The sequence below is a fragment of the Ochotona curzoniae genome, unplaced genomic scaffold (genome assembly GCF_017591425.1).
Source record: "Ochotona curzoniae isolate NIBS_2020 unplaced genomic scaffold, NIBS_Ocur_1.0 contig_2210, whole genome shotgun sequence".
Classification (NCBI taxonomy): Eukaryota; Metazoa; Chordata; class Mammalia; order Lagomorpha; family Ochotonidae; genus Ochotona; species Ochotona curzoniae.
The window spans coordinates 7735390-7756899 of NW_024465369.1; the positions used below are offsets into that span (position 1 = coordinate 7735390).

A 21510-nucleotide genomic window follows, 5' to 3' on the forward strand; every position below is an offset into this window, starting at 1 on the left:
TTGTTTATTTACACTAATTCCCTAAGCTACAGCTTCTGCAGGTCTGTGGGCTCATACTTGTTTTTCTATTCATAGCGTCTAACCAAGAACCTTGAGCACAGAAAATAAGTTAATTAATATTATGCTACATAAGGAGCATTTCTACATCTGAATTATTGGAGTCTATGAAAAGAGTAGGCCAAAGGGGATAATAATGTAAACTTCAGATTCACAAAGAATCAATACATTTCAAATATGTATTAACTCCATGATCAACACCATCAAAATTATTTTTACACCCACTCCCTCCTGTCCTGACACATGGAAGCCAAAAACGGACTGTTTCTGAAATGAGTCATCAAGAAGTATGATAAAATAGACACATGAAAGTGTATATTTACAGTAAATTCCTGAACCAATTCAGAAAGGCTGAGGAGAAGCTGTATAAGGAAAGACAATTATGAAGCATATCAAATGTTGAAGAATAAAACGGACCCAAACATAAGTATGGGATGGCAAAGGGCAATACAAGGTTTGATAGAAAAAGCCGATATTGCATTAGAATAAACATGAGTAGATGCTGAATTTCATTAGTTCTCGGTTAAACACACAACGAGATGAGACTGCAGTGTTTACATATTAGATTTCATTGGTTAGTAAAAAAAAATGACAAAATCATTATTGGAAAAACAGGAGGAAACTGCCTCTATACAGACAGTTGAAAATGCAATATGATCAGTTATAAGAAACAAAACACATGTTAATTCAGCTTCATGAATCTTTCAGGCAATTTTTGTTAAAAGAAATATTCAAATATGTGAATAAATGGATTCACGTACACATTTGTTCACTTCACTGTTGTATAGGATGAAGAGATTTACAGAGAATTCAAATGATAAAAGAGGTTAGGATACTCTTGGTGCAGCTGTAGTCACAGACTTTCAAAAATAAGATGGAACCTATACATTAAAGGTATTTTAGATGAAAAGGAAGCAGGTATGTTAATAATGGATTTGATATTTCATGGCTAAAATTAAGAATATGTGCATAATTAGCATGTGGATATATGGAATCGCTAGCTAGTCGGATTGAGGCCTGCAATAATGAAGCAGAAATTTGATACTGAACCACTTCTTGAGAAACTAATCATCAATGTACATATTATTTTGTATTTTTTAAAACAAATAAATAGAAGGTTGGCCACATTATTTGATATTTAAAAGAGGGGGATATTTGGAAACCACACAGTGGTAGACGTCATGAAAGACATAAGAAGCTGCTCTCTGCAAAAGCCAGATTACAAGAAGAAGCTTCTCTGAATTATGTGGATAGTACACATTGAAGCTATGTTTGAACAAGTATTATCCAAAACATTACATTATGTCTGTAATTATATTTTCTTGTCAAGACTACTAGTTAAATCAATCAATGCATACAAAATAACTTGACATTTGAGAAACATATCTAGCTTATATTATATATATTTATACATATATATTAGAATATAGATATACTTAAGGATAAAATCTACTCACTGAAAGAAAATCAGTTACACAGTTTATACTGAAAATCTGCATTTCATAGATTTGTATTCCTTACTTTGTAGAAACGTTAGGAAGGCACATAGAAATTTATACTATTATGAGGCAGTAATTACAACACACATACCTTCTATGCAAGGAGTTAACAGCTTCTTCAACATCTGTTGGGGGCGTCTGTTGACATACACATACACACTGCTGAAAATAAACTTTTAAAAATGAAATTGCTTACACGAACTTACCACTCTTATTTCTGTAGCAATCCAAAAGATACTTATTTCTGCCAAACTACTTGAAATAAAACTTTACTTACTTTCAACAATGATTCGTCTGTCTTCCCAGTTATCTTGAATAAGCTGTATGTTTCCAAAGTGGGCATCACTGTAAAAGATTCTGTTGGTTCCTTTTCTTCTCTGGTTATAGTCGAAAGCCAAGGCTATAACATTCTTGAAATAATGTGGATTCTCATAGGGTCTTATTGGAGAATTTAAATTGCTTTCATCAGAAAGATGTATACTTTTTAATATTGTTCTCCCAGAATACAGCAAATAGCCTTCATGCCTCAGGCAAGTAACACCATCCTCTGCCAGATATCCATGGGCACAAGCACAAGTTCTCCGAGAATATCCTCGATAAAGGCAGAGCTGCTTACAGCCACCATTGTCTTTGGCACAAACATTGGTTCCTAAAGAATACAATACACAAACACATACATGTTCACATTTTTTCCCCAAATAAGTTTTTTCTTTATACAAATATAATGGGATCCAGCACTGTGGCACAGTAAGTGAAGTCATTGACTATAATGTTGGCATCCCACATTGTCACTAGTTAGTGTTCCAGCTGCTCCACTTCCAATCCAGTGGCTTGGTAATGGCCTGTAAGAGCAGTGAAAGATGACTCAAGATGTCCCTGCATCCTTGTGGAAGCTGGCTCCTGGCTACCCTGTCCTGGTCTTTGGGATCATCTGAAGAGTGATTTAGTGGATGAAGATCTGTGTCTCTCTCCCTCTATCTTCTTTCAATAACAGAAAGAAAGATTTAAAAAAAAATTGATTCTTGATTTTAAGATTTCTCAGTAAAAAAAAAAAAAAATCAAATGCTTTTTTTTTTAAAGATCTTGAAAGAACACATTCTTATTTGAAAGAACACATTCTTCAGTTTTCTTCACTACCCCAATAAAACATTAAAGTTTTCTCTTAGCAGGTCGATTACATTATCTTTTATATATTTCAATTTTTGGCACAAAAAGCTACATCACTCAAAACTGAACATGAAAATAAGTGGGAAAAGCTGCTCCTGGAAATTTTGTGTCCCTCAGATGCTTAAGTAACAAGCAATGATGTGCTCCCAATATTCATAGCCTCTAAAGAGTTGGCATACACTTCTAATCCAAGTTCAAATGAAGCAAGTCTTTAAGAAATTTTGGTCAAGGTCTGGAATTTGGCACAGCAAGCTGAGCAGCTGTTCATGATGAAGGCTTCCCTTTATCAGTGTTCTGATAAGAACATCAGCTATTCTGCTTCCAATCCAGTCTCTGGTAATGCACTTTGGGGTCAGCAGATGATGGTCCAAGCACTTAGATTCCAGCTGCTAACAGAGACCAGTGTGAGGTTCCCTTTCTCCTGATACAAGCCTTAATTTGACTATCTCATCCCTTTGGGAAGTGGGAAAAACATTTATTTCTCTGTGTCTTTCCTTTTGTCTCTACCACTCTACTTTGAAGTAATTTAAAAAAAAACCTTCTATATAAACTATTCAATGGGTCATTTCCTCGTTAAACCTCTGACACTACTATTTTCCTTTATTAAAGTGCAATTTCTCCTACTGATTATAATAAATAAAAACAGATATTGTCATTCATTTAAAAATAAATATTTTGAGGCGATGATGACTCCAGAAACCTTTCATGTTAAAAACGTAGTTTTCTGTGGCCAGCTCTGTGATATAGTAGGCTAAAGCCATATGGGCGAGAGGTTAAGTCCCAGCTACTCCACTTCTGATCCAGTACCCTGTTTATGCTTTGGGAAAGCAGCCAAAGATGGATGGCATGTGGGATTGGCTGGAAGAAGTTCCTGGTTTCTGTATTCAGATCTGCCCACCCCCAGCCTTTGCTGTGACCTGGGGTGTAAACTAGTGGGTGAAAGATCATTTGTATGTCTTTCTTTCCGTACTCTGCCATTCAAATAAAAATAAATCTTTTCAAACAATCTTTCATTTCTAAGGCTGTAACAGATTGATATTTTAATAGGTAAATGAAACTAAAAATACCAGCTGCTTTTTACTCTTTCAGATCTTAACTATGTCTTTTCCTTTTTGTCAAATAGCATGTTTTTCAGGTTGTTTTATATATTATCTGACCCAAACTTACACAGAAGACATGACAGTTATGTAAATTGCCAATGTATATATCCTTAGATGTATGTATACATGTTAATACATTAAATTATTTTTAACAAATATGTATTTATTTGAAAGGCAGCACAATAAAGAGAGGGTTGGGAGAAGAAAGAGAAAGGCAGGGAGAGAGAGATTCCATCTGCTGGTTCATTTCCCAAATCTCTCCAATAGACAGGTCTGGACCAGTCCAAAGCAAAATATTCTGGAGTCTATCCTGGTCACCTGTATGAGGTGCAAAGGCCCACGTACTGGTGCAGTTTTCCACTACCTTCCCATGTACTTTAGCATGGAGCTAGATCAGAAATGGAAGAGCTAAGAGTCAAACTGTTGCTCAGATACTAGCATCTCAATCACAGTCTTAACCTACTCTGGCATAATGCTGGCCCCTATGAATTACTTTCAATAGGCTATTATACTTACATGAATTTTATATGAAATTAGAAGGTTACACATAAGCATTCTATTGCATCAAAATAAACATTTAATCCCATTTTCTGAAGTATTAAAGTAACTTCACATGAGAATTGATCCATTACCAAATTTTGAGAAATGTTCTTAAAGAGAGCAAGAGAAATAACATAAATACAAAATTGTTCCTTTGTCTTTATGGATGATTATTCCAAGATCTTATCTGGTACCAAAATACCCAGGTGCTCTTATCTTGCATATGCAAATTATATAATGAGGATATGTACACATAATCTACTCATATTCTCCTGATAGTTTCTGTCTTTCAAGATTACTTACAATATTCAAAGCAAGGTAAAGGTTATATTCAGTCATTGTTGAAATAATGACAAGAAAAAGGCTGTTTCAAGTTCAGCACAGGCTTTGAATATTTTGGATACAAAGTTGCTTGAGTCTGAAACTCGCAGGTCTGGAACACCAACTCTTTATCAAACATCCCTTTAAGCATGCTGACCTTTTTCTCTGACTCGGTTGAAGACTTTCACCTCCTTCAGGTTGACTCCAAGGCCAGTTCTCATGGTTACTACCTCCGTGGCATCATTCTTGTGGCCCCTTCTGATAGACCCATTGGCATGTGCTCTGCAAGGAAGTTGAATACACATGGTCAGGAATTTTAAAAACAAATGATTATTCAAGCTGAAGGCAACAAGTAGCCCAACAGAAGAGAAAGAACCAGAATAGCGAGCATGCTAGTCTGTGTACTCTGTATGGCTTTATGAGATCCTTTTGTGACCTTAGAAGAAACAGCTGATCCTGCAAGGGTAAAGCAACAGGCACCAAAATAGCATGCTGAGACTCAAACACTTATGAAAAAATAAATTACCTGTCAGACCAGTAGATGTAAGCCCCAAAGACTGCGACTGAGAACATATCCACATTGCTCCCTGACAGCACCACCTCGCGATTCCCTCCAGTTTCAAGGTCGATTCTTTCTATCTTGTCTGTGCGAGCATCACACCAGTACAATTTGTTTTCCTGAAGATCGATTGAAATACAATATTACCATGTGCTTTTGATTGCTTTATTAAGGAAATAAGGCAACACCAAAAATAGACTAATGCAAGTTGGCAGTTAATACATTTTGAAAACTTAAAAGAAATCCAACAGACCTCATAGTCAATGGAGATGCCATTTGGCCATGCTATCCCCATGCTTACAAGGACGACCTTCTCTGAGCCATCTAAGCGAGCCTTTCCAATGCAGGGCATTTGTCCCCATTCAGTCCAGAACAAGAAGCTGAAATGAAATTGCTGATTTATAGTAATATGCAGATAAACATAAAAAGCATTCAAGATAACAGCGGTAACATTGACACCAGCAGAACAATAATAACCATCATAAATCACTTCACAAATGATCTATTTCTGCATTCAAATATAGTCATTGTGAAAGATGTTTAATCAACCACTGCAATAATGAAGCTGGATTAACATCCTTCCAAAATACCTTACGTGCAGCTATGTTTTGTTGAAATGTTCTTCAACCTGTTTACCTGTCATGGTCCTATTTGTCTTTTCTCCTGTGTTTCCTATAAGCAGCCTTTCAGGCCCGCCTTGGTAATTTTACCCATAGAGTCTACTTCCTAACATAGTCTACACTGCAGATTTAAACTGATTAGTCTTGACATTGCTACATATTATTAATATTTTGCCCCCATTGAAATGCATATTCAGTGAGAACTAGAATCTTTTCTGATTTTTTACCTTACTTTAACAACCAACGTATCCAGATAAGGAGACAATTTTAAAGATAAACGTAATAGCAAAACATGAATTTGTGAGTGTACAAATAAATGTATTATAATTTTCAACTCTGTTCACTTAGGTTGCTGAACATTAACTATTATAAATTTTATAAATTAACATGGGAACCCATGTTAAACCATGGTTCACACGACAGCAGAAACTTTTATTTTAGTAATTCCATGAGGCAAAATGTAGCATAGGTGTAAAAATCATATATAAAGAAAATGTAGGAATTACCAAAATAAAACACGATGTCAAAAACTAAAATATAAAATAAAATGCATATATATTATATAACTGATATACTCCTTTAGCCACAAAATATGACATTTATCCCTAATACAGAATTCCATGCTATCAGATATTTTTATTCTTCAAGTAATGCTCATTGATAGCTCAGCTTTAGAAAATGTATCAATGATATTCATGGAACTAAAATGACTGTTCATTTCTGTTTATCTTTTAACACATATGTGTAAGTGACCAGACACAGCAGAGAGAGTTAGACTGGAAGACACTGAATACCTTCAGCATGTCATATATATTTAATGGAGTCAATAACATATCTTCAGTAGATACATAAGCTATATTAATATTACAACTTCACAATCACATGCTTCACAGACACAGATCAAGAATCACATACAGGCTAGAGTAAGCCAGGCCTGCAGTGCTTTCATTCAATTGTGTCATCTTACCAAACAGAAAGATAACACAGCAATGTATTACTGTGATATCTGATACTATTGTTCTCCTCAGCTATAAGAAGTGTTAAATCTCTGTAATAATGTACAGAAACTTTGAAAAAGTGTTAGTGTTTAGAAGCATAAACTTTTGAAAACTGTTTTTTTAATATTTATTTTTAATCTTTGTTTAAAATGCAAAAGGGGGGAGGGAGACAGGAGAAAGAAAAAAAGAGAGACAGAGACAGACTGATTTTTTCATCTACTGGTTCACTTTTCAAATGACACAACAGCCAAATTTGGACCAGGATTAACAGAGTGCTTTGAGCTCCATCTGAGTCTACCATATGTGTGGCAGGGACCCAAGTGCGTGAGATTTTGCCTGCTGCCTCACAGAGTACACAACAGCAGGAGGCTAGGATAAAAAAAAAAAAAGATATAGGTCTTGAAATCTAGTATTTATGATGCTTCAACCTCTTTAAAAGATTTATTTATTGATGTTGGAAAGTCAGATTTACAGAGAAAAGGAAGGAATGATCTTCCATCTGTTGGTTCACTTCCCTGGTAGACACAACAGCCAAAGCTGAGCTGATACAAAGCCAGGAGGAAGGAGCTTCTTCTGGGTCTCCCAAGTGGATGCAGGATCTCAAGTTTTTGGACTGTCCTCTACTGCATTCCGAGGCCACACATAGGGAGCTGAATGTGGTCTCTTGTCTTTCCATGTGAGGTTTTTTGTTTGTTTTATTTATAATACATCTATTTATTTTGAAATTCAGTTACAGAGACGGGAGAGAAATCAGGAAAGAGTGAGAGAGAGAACAATCTTCTCTCAGTTGGTTTACTTCACTTTTGGCCACACTGCTAGTAATAAGCATGCCAAAGTTAGGAGAAGATACCTCCATTTGGATAGCACTGGTCAAAATACCTGGGATATTTTCTGCTACTTTTACTAGATCATTGGTAGAGAGCTGGATTGTAACTGGAAGTAAAACACAAACTAGCACAAATATGAAACAATGTTCACTGGCTATTACCATAATGCCAGCCTGAACCTATGGATTTTAGGACATTCTTTTCTAGATCTGAGAAGAGTGTCCTTGGCATTTTGATTGGGATTGCATTGCATCTGCTTGGTTAGCATTGTAGGAGCATGTTGATAATACTAACTGTTTTCATACATGGACATGAAAATTCTTCCTTTTTATCTATGTTTTCTGTTCCTTATTGTGTTACACTTTACATTATAGAGTTCTTTCATACCCTTGGCAAAAATTACCCCATGATAGTTAAACCTCTATATTTATTCTGAATTGGACAGATCTTACAAGTTATTTTTTAGCTCAAGCATTGCTAGCGTATATGAGTGTTATTGATATTTTGTGTGTGTTCTTATTTTATATTCTGCAACTTTACCTATTTCTCTGATGAGTTCCAGTAGTCTTAATGGAGTCTTTTGTTTCTCCTATATGAAGGGCCACGTCATCTGTAAGCAGGGACAATTTTACCTCTTTTCCAGTTGTATGTCTTTTATTCTATTCTATTCTATTCTATTCTATTCTATTCTATTCTATTCTATTCTATTCTATTCTATTATTTTATTTTATGTGTGTGCATGTGTGTGTGTATTTGCCTATGGACTCTGACTATAGTTTCAGGAACTGTCCTGAATAGCAATGATGAAAGTGGGCATCATTATCTAGTTCTAGATCTTAGTGGAAATACTTCAGCTGTGGATCCACCATACATAGCCTTGCTTTTGCACAGGTATGTTTATTCTATAGTCTACACAGCTGAAAAAAACGAAGCAACCTAGCAGTATGTAAAAAATAGACAAATGGAACAATATGACAAAATATTATCCTCAGAAATTGTTTCATAAATAACCAACTAAACTTTGACAAGTGAGATTAAAATCACATCATGGATACAGGACAATTTCTTGAAAAGTGGTGTTGTGAAAAACTGGACTTCTATAGAAGTTTGGAACAAGATCTCACACGTTACACACTGGTAATTCAAAACTACACAAACTATTTCAAAACTGAATAAGGGCACAAGCATAAGGCCTGAAACCATCAACTTGGTATATGAAAACTTTGTAAGGCATTGCTAAAGAGAATACTTATCGAGTAAGACCCCAGAAAGCACAGGCAAATAAAGCAAAAATAGACATGTGGGATTACATCAAGCAAGAAACTTGTGAACAGTAAGGGAAACACTGAACAGAGTGTAAAGGCCAATAATTAATTGGGAAAAATACTAGCAAATTATCAATCTGATAGAGTTTTAACATCCAGAATATATAATGAGCTCAAAAAACTCAACAGCAAAACAACAAATGAACAAAAGCTATGAACATAACATATTAAAGGTTGATGTATTTGTTCAGGGTCACTAGCCATGAGGGCAATACCAATAAGAAACACAGTGCAGCTTTACCTCACCACAATGTGTATGATCATTATTCAAAAATCAATACAGAACAAATGCTGGTGAGGCTGTAGAGAAAAAGAAATAGCCTAATGCACTGTTGGTGGGGATGTAAACCAGTACAATGATTATGGAAGACAGTAAGGAGATGGATCACAAATCTAAAAATACATGTAGCAATGACCCAGTCATCACACTCCTGGGAATATAAGCAAAAGTAATTAATTCAGCATAGGGAAGTGTTACTTTTACCCCTATGTTTCTTCCAGTTCAATTCACAATATCTATTATATGGAATCACATAGATACCCATCAACTGATGACTAAAGAAATGGAATACAATGCTTGTTCTGGCAGCACATACACTAAAAATGGAAAAATACCGAGAAGATTGGCACGGCCCCTGCACAATGATGACATGCAAATTCATGAAATGGAAAGCAAAGCATATTAGAATTAGCACCTGGAGGATCTTGGAAGTTAAAAACTAAGTGTTTAGAAAAAGAACTTTTTAAGCTTTTATTACTTTTATCATTGCAGTGAAAAACCTCATTTAAGATAATTTATGCAAATAATCTTGAGATAACTTTAATGAGTATAGATTCTTGATATCTAAAAGTGTTTGCTATCAATAGGAAGAAATAAAAAATATTGTCCCTTATTTTAAAGATCCCATGGAAGTTTATATTCAATAATGAAATGACTATTGATTTTGTGTCCACATTTGAGTTCAAACTTTGCAGATATGTAGTGTTTATTGGATAGTATGATATGGTCAAGAAAATCGGATTGATAAATCTAACCCTGAGAGATACGTGCTGTGCCATACAACTGAATTTTCCAGGATAGTAAATCATATTATTTGTTAAACTTAACTGGAAATTGCCTTACTTACATAAACTGATGCTTAGCAGAGTGTAAAAACAATATTTGAAAAATGCATTCAAAGGTGGTTTGAAATCTGCTGTTAGAATGATAGATAAAAGATCACCTTTGATAGCAGACATTTACAAATTTCTGACTAGCAAAGTGAATTCTGGGAGTTTACAATATATTTGATTTTTTTTTTTAAGTGACGACTTTGTCATGTCTTTCTCTTTTGCTTTCCCCAAGTGAGGATAACTTGGGTCCTTCATCAGAGAAGCTATAGAAAACCTGCAACAGGGCATATAATGTGGAAGGCAGCTTTTTATATCAAGATGATAATCAAGGAAATAATTTTGTCTTCTCTTTCAGTGAGAGTCAACAGGAGGTTATATGTATAAAATGAAAAACAAACTGAACCAACAACTGGCAGATTAATAGCAGCATTTAGCCTCCATATGTTCACCAACATTTTATCTGCACTTGAGCTTAGCCAAAAAGGCCGAGAAGTCATAAAGCCTGCTTGTAATTTTCAGTTTCCTAGCAGATGCACTAATATTGAAAATTCATAATAACTGAATGCCTTATAGACCACATGTCTGACACCATACTCAAGGCACAAGCGAAGTCATCTAGTTATATAAAAGTTGGAATATGTTAATTGATATCCTTCTTCCTCTGTGAGGTGTAAAACAAATGTCCAATTTTCCCTAATCCTATGAAGACTTCTTTAGATTTCCTTTTATTTTGTTCACAGGTAATTTTGTTTTGAGAAAACATTGTGTGGCAATCCAGATCCACTCTTCAAAGTATTAAAAATGATTCCATTGCTTAAATAATTCTGCACAGAAAGGAACTCAGAGATAGCAGAGCACAGTCTAAGAGAGTAGAACTGCTGCACTCTGGAAGACCTTTTCCTTCCTTTTGTTGTTGTTGGTGGTGGAAGTTCGCTATCATCTATTTTAGGGAAAGGTTATAGTTGGATTTTTGAAAATTAATTTTATTTGTTTACTTGTTGTTGCAGTGGCAGGGGCCTGACCACCACTGCCTTCATCTGCTTTCTCCAAGTGTGTTTGTTGTCAGGAAGCTAGAATGAGGTCAAAACTGCAACTCAAATTCAGGCACAAGGATATTGGATATTCAGTGTTTTATTTGGAAAGAATATATTATGAGGAGTTTACTAAATTTTGCAAAAATCCATACGGTAATTTCCTATAATCTTTTTTTGTTGTTAATAGAAAATTAGGCTTTAACATAAACAAAATGATTACATTTCTATTTTTTTAAAAGCAAGCAATGTTTAACACTAACAACAAAAAAGCATGGTAAAGAAAAGTAAAAGGATAAAAGAAAATTATTCTGAGAGCTACACTAAATGCAACTAAATGCATATGTGGATTGTACTTTACATTTGGCTACATTTTAAAAGACCTCTATGCTCCATTGTTCAAAAAAGACCTTACACCCAATTCTCAAGGTACATTTATAACTGGCATTCAGCTAATACACTCCATTATGTTTCACCTTTTCTCTTGCAATGTTACCTACCATATTTAACTGTAAAGAAAATATTAAAATGCCATATTTTCTTTCCATGATACAAATTTTGACACAAATGTTTATATTATATTGCTTGTGTATCAGTGTTCAAATAATTTTACACAGAGTTCATTTTTAAGCCCTTTCAACTGAACTCAAATACACAAATTGAGGAGAATGTATGTGCAGATACATCACAAATGTTACCAAAGCAATGACAAATTTTTCTTCAAGTAAACTTGAGTTCAAATAGGCATGCTGTTTTGTAACTATCAACATGAAAAAAAATGGTTATCTATGTAACTTAACCCACATTTCAGAAATGCTGTTTAGAAATGAAGGTAAGTAATAACTATTTCTTTTCATGTGAAAAATTTCTTGTATGTGACTGGGGATGCAAATCATCTTGGAAGAGAGTTTAAGAAATCAAAAATATTTTTCCAACACCTACTTTTTCAGGCAGTGCTGAGTTACACGTACAATGAAGAGAAATAAGCCAACACAAATCTACACAGAGGGAATACTGGGACTTGTTTTGTAGCCTAAAACATGATCAATTCTGGAGAAATTAGCATCTACTGATGAAAAAAGTGTTCACTGTCTACAGGATGAAAAGTTCAGTAGATATCAACTAAGCTCATTTACTCTAATTAAGATTATACAAAACATCGTCTCACACCATCATGGAGTGAAGCTAGAGACCAAGAAGTCAAAACTCCCAGGAAGACTTACAAACACATGGAGACTGAATAATACATTATTAAATAAGCAATGGATTAGAGAGGAAATCAAAAGGGAAATTTAAAAGTTGCTTGAAACAAATGAAGTATCAGCACAATATATCAAAACTTACGGGGCATAATCAAGGCACTGTTAAAAGTTCTTCTTAATCAATGCTTAAGTTAAGAAACTGGAAAAGCTTGAAGTAAATGAGCTAACCTTACAGTTGCAGGAACTAGAAAACAGCAAAGCAATCCCAAGATACGTCGAAAAAAGAAGTACTCAAAACAAGGGAGGAAATAAACTACTAAAGTGAACAAGCAAGCAACAGAACAGAAGAAAATTTTTGCTTACTTCACAAGTGATACAGGACTAACATCAAGGATTTACAAAGACCTTCAGAAACTCAGGGACAGTAACAACAACAATAAAATCATCATCATCATCATCTTGTGAAAAATGGGCAAAGGAAATGAACAGACTTTTTTTTTTAAAGAACAGGTTCAAATGGCTAATAGACATATGAAAAGATGCTCAAGCTCCCTAGGCATCAGGGAGATATAAATGAAAACCACACTGAGGGTCCATCTAACTTCAGTGAGGTTGGCCTACATTCAGAACTCTACTAGCAATACCTGTGGGATAAAAAATAGGGAAGAAGGTATTCTCCTTCACTGCTAGTGGGAGTGCAGGTTAGAAAATACATCTACTATGGAAATCAACATAGAGAGTGCTTACAGAATTGCAAATAAACCTGTCATATGACTCAGCTATCCAGCACCTAGGAATATACCAAAGGAAATAAAAAAATGATATGAAAAGCGGATATGTAATTCTATATTTATGGCAGCACAATCTACATTAGCTAAGACATGGAAACAATCCAGATGCCTGTCCAAAGAGCAGTGGTTAAAGAAACTGTGGTACATCTACTCCATGGAATATTACTCAGCCATTAACAAGAATGAAACCATACCATTTGCAACTAGATGATCCCAACTAGAGCCCATTATGCTCAGTGAAAGTCAATCCCAAAAGCATAAATACCATATATTCTCTCAAACATAAGAAAACTATCATGCAAATTTTAAATTCAATAACCCCTCTATACTGTTTTTGCTGCATCCCATGTATTTTTATATTTTTCATTCCTTCCAAATGGTTTCTTTTCTCTTGTCAAATTTATTGCTGGTTCACAGAGCACATGGTGGCATCATTTTACCCAAGAGGGTTTCATATTTTCTTTTTGTCACCCATGTATTGGTTATTCAGTTGCACATATCTTCAAATCCATGGTGCTGTGTTTTCTTTTCTCTCTCTCTCTCTTTTTTTTTATTTTTTTTTATTTTAACGTCATTCTGATTGTTGACCTTGTTTTGTGACTTCTCATTTAAGGCAATGTATAGTTCTGGAGTAATAGAGACTACCATGTCCAGATGTGAAGATACAATGCAATATGCATTCATACTTCCAAATCAAGAATGAACTCACAATGAATCTTTGGACATATCAATACAGTGGGATGCTGGACTGTCTGACATTGTCTGTACCAGCAATGTTGGGCACACTTAAATAACAGACTGATGGGGTTATAACTCCATAAGGACTATACTATTGTAACAATATGGGGAGCATCAGTTAGGTAGTAGGAATCTAGGGGGTGGAGGGAATCCCAGATGCTACGGAATTATACCAGAAAACTCAAAATTTAAAAAAGAAAGAGTTTCAGAGAAAGAAGGAGAAATAGAAATATTTTCCATCTACTGGCTCACTCTCCAAATGACCACAACAGTAAGAATGGGGCCAATCAAAGCCAGAAGCCAGCAACTTCTGGATTTTCTACATGAGTACAAGTGCACAAGGCCTTTGGCCATGCCCCACTGCTTTCCCCACCCATCAGCTGAGACAAACTGGCACCCATATGGAACTGCTGGTACTGGCTTGCTATGCCATGAAGCTAGTCCTGCTGCTGTTCTCCCATCATAGGAAAGACCTGGAGATGGGAAGAGGCCCTTGTCACCTGGAGAGGGAAAAACATAATCACACAGATTACCCAGGTAGAAGAATCTGGGCAGAGAGTGGCAGCGGGAAGGTGATAAGTGAGGAACCAGCCCAGGGAGTTATAAAAAGAAAGAAAAAGAAGAAATACTGGGGTTCACTGATGGATAGAAATAAGTGATACAATATCATGAAGAAATTAAAATTGTGATTTATTTTATTGTGACACAAAAATGTATGCTATTTAGCAAAGGATTGAGTAACAGAGGAAAAAGAACATGCTGCTTCAGAGCCAAACCTTCAAGTAACTAATCCTAAGGAAACTGAACACAAAATGAGGAAATTAGGTTGAAATTTTGTTTATATTTTATATATACTTATTTAAATTTAATATATAATATTAAATAAGCATATTTCAAAAGTTCATGGGAGACCGAATGAAAGAACATGTTAATTTGATGCAAAATCCTTTGAAATTTATGTATAGTTTTCTCTCAGTTCTTTGCACATGAATTTTATTGTGACAGAAAGAATAGAACAGAAAATGTTAAATAGGAAGAACAAGACCCAACTGCAATGCATGGAAGAGAACAGAGAGAACCAGAATACTTGGCTCAAAAATAAATAAAAAGAATCTTAGCATAGATAATGAACAAATAATGTAAAACTGAACTTTATGCTAGGCATGTGTTTGCAAGCAATGAATCTCAACTGAACTTGAACTATGGTTATGCAACAAGGTGGAGGAATCCACCATGGGGGGAGGGGTATGGGAGGGGTGGGGGGAATCCCCAGCGCCTATAAAACTGTACTACATAATACAATGTAAGCAACAATAAAAAAAAAAGAAAAAAAAACTTGAAAAAACATCTTTTATAAAGCTAGAAATCTGTAGAAAATGGGTGCTGAAAATCCATTTCATTAACAAAAATAAGACAATCAGCACAGATCAGTCTGTTTGAAAGCTGGAAAGTACATATGTGGAGATTACTGAGATATTAGTTATGCTGTTTTTAGTGCAGCAAAATGGGGATCTTTAGACTATTTGGTAGGAAAAATGTATGCATCATTCAAAGAACAGGCTAAAGATCACAAGATTGAAGGAAATGTTCATTGCTTGTGAGGTATCAGAGGAAAGGAGGTACTATTGTAACCAGAATAAAAGAGAGAAAGCAATTTCAAAATGGAGAAAACGAAAGCCTCTCCCTTAGAGGGATATTTACTCAAACATTCACAGGCTAAGTTCATATGTAGCAGTTTTCCATTCCAACACAGCATCACTCTGTCACAATTACTCACAAGGTTGTTTTTTTTTTTTTAATTGCTTTATCGCTGGCTGACAGCTCCTCTATTTACCCTTCTAGGGTTCACATCCTTAGGAACTTTATGATTTATGCTGATGATGCTGCAATTATTTCAGCTTACAGTTCCTAATTTTTTTTATCATACAAGAGACTTGCATCTCCCCTTTGTGTCTCTGCATCTCCCCTTTGTGTCTGTCTCTGCATCTCCCTTTGTGTCTGTCTCTGCATCTCCCTTTTGTATCTGTCTCTGCATCTCCCCTTTGTGTCTGTCTCTGCATCTCCCCTTTGTGTCTGTCTCACGCCAAGTAAGATCACACGTGATTGCAACCTCCCTCCCTCCATTTCTCCCTCCTAATAGGCCTGATAAGCTACCATTCTTACTAGCTACTGTTTGGGATCAAAGCAAAGGCTTATAAAGTATGGAACAGAACTGTATACTTTGAAACTGCAGAGGTGTCTCCATGGCAATTTCTTTAAAATGTAAGGAACCCTACTGTCTATTTTATTGCTCTAAATTATCATCCCATCACATCACCTACATGTGTGTCATTTACCTATAACTGTGTTAATGTGCTGGTTTACCACTATCTTTCCTTTGATTATATTGTATATTCTTCATGTACTGCAATCCCTGCTCTATCTCAGATACCTCATTCTCTTCTCAGCCTGCTCCACAATGCCTGCACTAATCATTACTATTATTTCCACTACTTCAAACTGAACTACCTACTCTAATTTTATGCTGCCATTTCATTTTTCTTTACATTCAATGTAATTTTTATGAAATGTATCCCTGTAAAACATGATCTGGAAGCAATATGTGTTTGCATTAGATGCGTTAGTCTTTGCATCATTGAAAATAAATCATCCATAACAAAATGAAGCAGTTTTTTTTAACTGAAATTTTATACTTGACCACACTTGTAGTTTAGGCAGCAAGCTCATTATGAACAGTGACATCGCCTCATTCACGCAATCATACTTCACCAGTAGTTCTGTGTCAAGTTGTACTGAACTGTAGGCTGAGAAGTACAAGGAGAGATGATGACATGTTCTGATTCATAGTCTCTAGCACTCAATAAATATTCATTCACTAAATGCATTGTAAAAAGTGGAGTTTATGAAGTTCCCCTTGCGCACTTTTCTCAATACTACAAAGGAAAAAAAGTGATACTTAAAGAAATCAGAATATCAATTTGAAGATGTATACTAAGTTTCAACAAGAATTGAGAAAGAAAACGACAGATTGACAAGTAGCAATAAGAGCCTTGTTAAGTAAATTTTCATGAATCTGTAATAGGCAAGGCACTAAATTCAAGAGATTCTGTACAACAGACACAAAGTTGGACTTCTTTAGGTGCAATGGATTGAAATTCTTTTTAGAAACAAGCACCTACTTCTTATGCATATGTGGAATAATGTAACATTCAATATTATTTTTCTGAGATTAGATCATTCTTTCTATATATAAATCTAAAATCACCCATTACTCGATCAATTAGAGTTTAAATAAATTTTTAGGACACCATCATATTGAAAGAAAACATTTTTTTAAGTTTCAGGTATTATATGGACAAATTCAACTGAGTCTTGAGAGCTTTATTCTTGGACTTACACACAATTACACTCCCTGCCTGAGTCTAAATTTGCAGTGTTTATATGTCCAGGCTTACAGGGGTAGGCAACAGAACATACAAGGGAAGGCAGTTACATCTAAAGACTTCATTAAAACCTCCATATCTAACATTTTTGCTGTACTTTCTCTTAACATTTTAACCTTTATGATTTTAGTTGTACCCTGAAAATGCTAAAAATGTTTTCTGGTACATTTTATATTGTGGATTACTAAATTCTATAATACTTGAAGTAGATAGATGATAGGTGGGTGGATGGATGGATGGATGGGTGGGTAGGTAGGTAAGTAGGTAGAGAGAGAGAGAGAGAAACATAGAAAGAAAGAAAGAAAGAAAGAAAGAAAGAAAGAAAGAAACAAACAAACAAACAAACAAACAAACAAACAATATACATAAATAAATGATTTGAGTGTTTCCCCACACGTTGGGTACTGGATGCCTGGTCCAAGTGTGGTAAGTTTTGGTAGTAGATCCTTTAACAGGTGCTTTCTCATGGATGGCAGTTCAGTCATTGGAGGTTCATGCTAGAAAGAGTTAATGCTGGTCTTTTGCAGTTAAAATCTTAAGTTCTTGAGAGAGTGAGTGGTTATAGCCTTTATGAATTCTCCAGTTTCCAATCTGGCCTTGTGTTTTCTCTATTCCTTTCACAAGTCATTCCACCAAGATGCTATTCACTATATTTGATGTTGTTATAAGGCAGTTCCCAAAACTAAGCATCTGGCACTTCTAGATTTACACTTTACCTGCAAAACTGTGTGTTACATACCCCTCCTCCTTTATACATTACTCAGCTTCAGGTATTTAGTTATAGTAAAGAAAATGAAACAATACAAATCCCATACATAAAAACACATATTTTGGTTCTAGAAAAATCTAACTCCTACATTTGAACTTGGTAACAGAGTAATATTGTTGAAACTGTTGTTGTTTCCTTACCTATTCAGAATGAAGTCTTGAAAAAAAAAACTTTAAACATAGGGAAATGGGACTTTCCAGCTGATTTTTGAGTAGTGAGGTGGGGCACAAATTAATCATACCCATGAAATTTATTACAGGAAGAACAGGTTGCAAGCAGATAGTTACAGAATATAATAATCCACAACTCAAAAAAATCTGTCAAGAGACAACAGTGGTTAAGGTTAAGGTGGTTTCAATGAAAGCTAATTAAAGTAGATAAATATGAATGCATGTTGAACTCAAAGTCAAGTTTTGGCCCTGTGTGATGACTGAATGACTAAATCCTCAACTTGGAAGTGTTGGGTTCCCATGTGGGTATCGGTTCATATGCCACATGCTCTAATTCCTATCCAGCTCCTTGCTTGTGGCTTGTGAGAATAGCAGAGGGTGGCCCAAAGAAAAGAGTAGAGGATGAACCCACATTAGAGACCTGGAAGAAGCTCCTAGCTCTTGGCTTCTGACTTTAGAATGGCTCAGTTCTGGCCAGTGTGGTCACTTGGAGAGTGAACCAGGTAGGTGGAAGGTCTTTTATTCTGTCTCTCTTTTTTTTCTGTAAATCATCAGCCTTTCCAAAAATATATATAAATCTAAAATACAAAATTAAAAATGGTCCCAGTATGGTAGCCTAGTGGCTAAAGTCCTTGCCTTGCACACACTGGAATTCCACATGGGTGCCGGTTCTATTCCTGGGTGTTCCACTTCTCATTTGCTTGAGGCCTGGGCTTGAGATGGGCTAAAGTCTTGGGACCCTGCACCCACATGGGAGACCCAGAAGCAGCTCCTGGTTCCTGACTTCGGATCAGCTGCGCTGCAGCTGTTGCAGCCACTTGAGAAGTGAACCAGTAGATGGAAGATCTTACTCTATCTCTCCTTCTGTCTGTATATCTGCCTGTCGGATAAAAATAAATAAATCTTAAATATAAAGTCAATATTATTTTCTGGCATGTTGAAGAGAGAGAGAGAAAGAAAACAGTAAATGTTCTGGCTGATGCAACTGAACAGTGAACTGTGCTGACCATTGCAATAAAACAATAAAAACAGTTGGTTTTCTTTGCTTCATAATATTTCTGAAATCCATCCCCTTAACTCCACAGAATTACCAACTCAAGTTCCTGACGCCAGTTTCCCAGGAAACTGGGAGGTAGCAGTGATGGGCCAAATAACTGAGTCCCTTATACAAACTTTGGAGATATGAATTTTGCTGTTAGGTCCCAAGTTTTAAACTCAGCTATGTTCTAGTCACTGTGGTCACCTGAGGAACAACTGAGGGTGCTCAGCATTCTCTGTGTCCCTGTTCACTTAGATACATATTGAGGATATATACGTGATATATAGAGCTTGATATCCATACAGATATAGATGGATGAGAGATAAATGATAGATAGATAGAGATACTACTTGTTGAATTTTTCAGTGCAGAATTCAGCTTGTGATTACAAAGTAGATGGAAACTTGGTCATTAAAGGAGTTGAAGGGCCCGGCGTGGTGGCGCAAGTGGTTAAGTCCTCGCCTTGCACGCCCGGGATCCCATATGGGTGCCGGTTCTATCCCGGCAGCCCCGCTTCCCTTCCAGCTCCCTGCCTGTGGCCTGGGAAAGCAGTTGAGGACGGCCCAAAGCTTTGGGACCCTGCACCCGCGTGGGAGACCCGGAAGAGGCTCCTGGCTTCGGATCGGCATAGTATCGGCCCGTTGCGGCTCACTTGGGGAGTGAATCATCGGATGGAAGATCTTCCTCTCTGTCTCTCCTCTCTGTATATCTGCCTTTCCAATAAAAAATAATAAAAATAAATCTTTAAAAAAAAAAAAAAAAGGAGTTGAAAAGGAAGAATGAAAGGGAGATGAGATGAAGTACTGTGTTCTTTAAATTGCAGTTATGAAATATGTAAATCTGTTGTCTTTATAGAAATTCTTTTTAAAATCTTTTTTAGGGCCTGGCGCGGTGGTGCAGTGGTTAAGGTCCTCGCCTTGCACTCCCGGGATCCCATATGGGCACCGGTTCTAATCCTGGCAGCCCCACTTCCCTTCCAGCTCCCTGCCTGTGGCCCAGGAAAGCAGTTGAGGACGGCCCAAAGCTTTGGGACCCTGCACCCGCGTGGGAGACCCGGAAGAGTTCCTGGATCCTGGCTTCAGATGGGCATAGCACCGGCCCTTGCGCTCACTTGGGAAGTGAATCATTGGACGGAAGATTTTCCTCTCTGTCTCTCCTCTCTGTATATCTGCCTTTCCAATAAAAAATAAAAGAAATCTTAAAAAAAAAATCTTTTTTAAAATCCACACTTTTTTCATTACATGGATTTCCCATGAACTGTTGAAGACCAATCATACTCTTCTTCATCTGAGAACTTGCACTAGCTCCAAATGAAGAATCATAGCTAGTCTAAGTTGATAACTAGTCTAAGCTGTATACTGATTTACGAAAAGGTAAGAATATAAACCACTACTGGACAAGAGAAAGCACACATAGCTAATGCCTTTCCTTTTCTGAAGTGAAATATCATAGCCTAGCAAGAAATGGTGTTAAACTTATCCCCTGTTTTTCTCTTAACTTTAGGAATGTTGTCTAAATGCTCTCCAACAATATGGTGAAAATATCAAGTGCAAAGTCAAAATGGGATCTTGAAGGTTTTGAAGAAAAAAAAAAACTGAGCAATTGTATCAGTGCCAGGAACATTCTATAACCAGAAGTCATTTATACAAGAAAAAAAGAAAGCCATGACATTCTGATATTTACAACACAAAGAATAGTACTCAAGAACTTGGTGAAATAAATCAGAGAGACTAAAAACATTAGATTCTGAATCTCATATGTGGAACTTAAGTATATGTAGAGTACAGAAATCATGAGGATGTTATACTGTCTGGCATGTAGATATGAATAATGTCTTCACTGGCTTATGTCACCTAAATGATAACTCTTTCATCTTACATTAGGATCATTATCATGAATTTCACATTAAGTGGCAAAATGTTGCAGCTTTCAAAAACTACAGTATAGTATGTATAAGTCTACATATAAAGTAAATGTGGTAAAATCTTAGAAATTACTAAATGGTAAAATTTTCAAAATGTAAAAATGTTTAAAAATAGAAAATTCACATACTTCAGCTAATTTTTATTATTTATAACCTAGAATAATTTTAGCCGTTTTAAAAAAAACTTATATTCTTATTTCAGTTTCAGGCTGGACTGTGATAACCCTGCCTTCTGTCAGCTGCCTCTATTAGCCATATTTATTTCCTATTACATTGT

At 35.9% G+C, this 21510-nt stretch overlaps 1 protein-coding gene and 1 non-coding gene across 2 annotated transcripts in view; one reads left to right on the top strand and one right to left on the bottom strand.

The window, feature by feature from the left end:
* LRP1B (LDL receptor related protein 1B) overlaps positions 1-21510 on the bottom strand; it is a 1301643-nt gene that overhangs the window by 397329 nt on the left and 882804 nt on the right. Inside the window, exons 37-40 of the mRNA XM_040971988.1 lie at positions 5497-5623; positions 5211-5362; positions 4842-4966; positions 1834-2205 (exon numbers count right to left, since the gene is read on the bottom strand). Of these exons, the coding sequence (XP_040827922.1) occupies positions 1834-2205; positions 4842-4966; positions 5211-5362; positions 5497-5623 (776 nt within the window). The remainder of the gene's footprint in view (positions 1-1833; positions 2206-4841; positions 4967-5210; positions 5363-5496; positions 5624-21510) is intronic.
* On the top strand, positions 9587-9698 carry LOC121150956. The gene has a single exon (XR_005883060.1). It is a non-coding gene; the product is annotated as a U6 spliceosomal RNA (small nuclear RNA).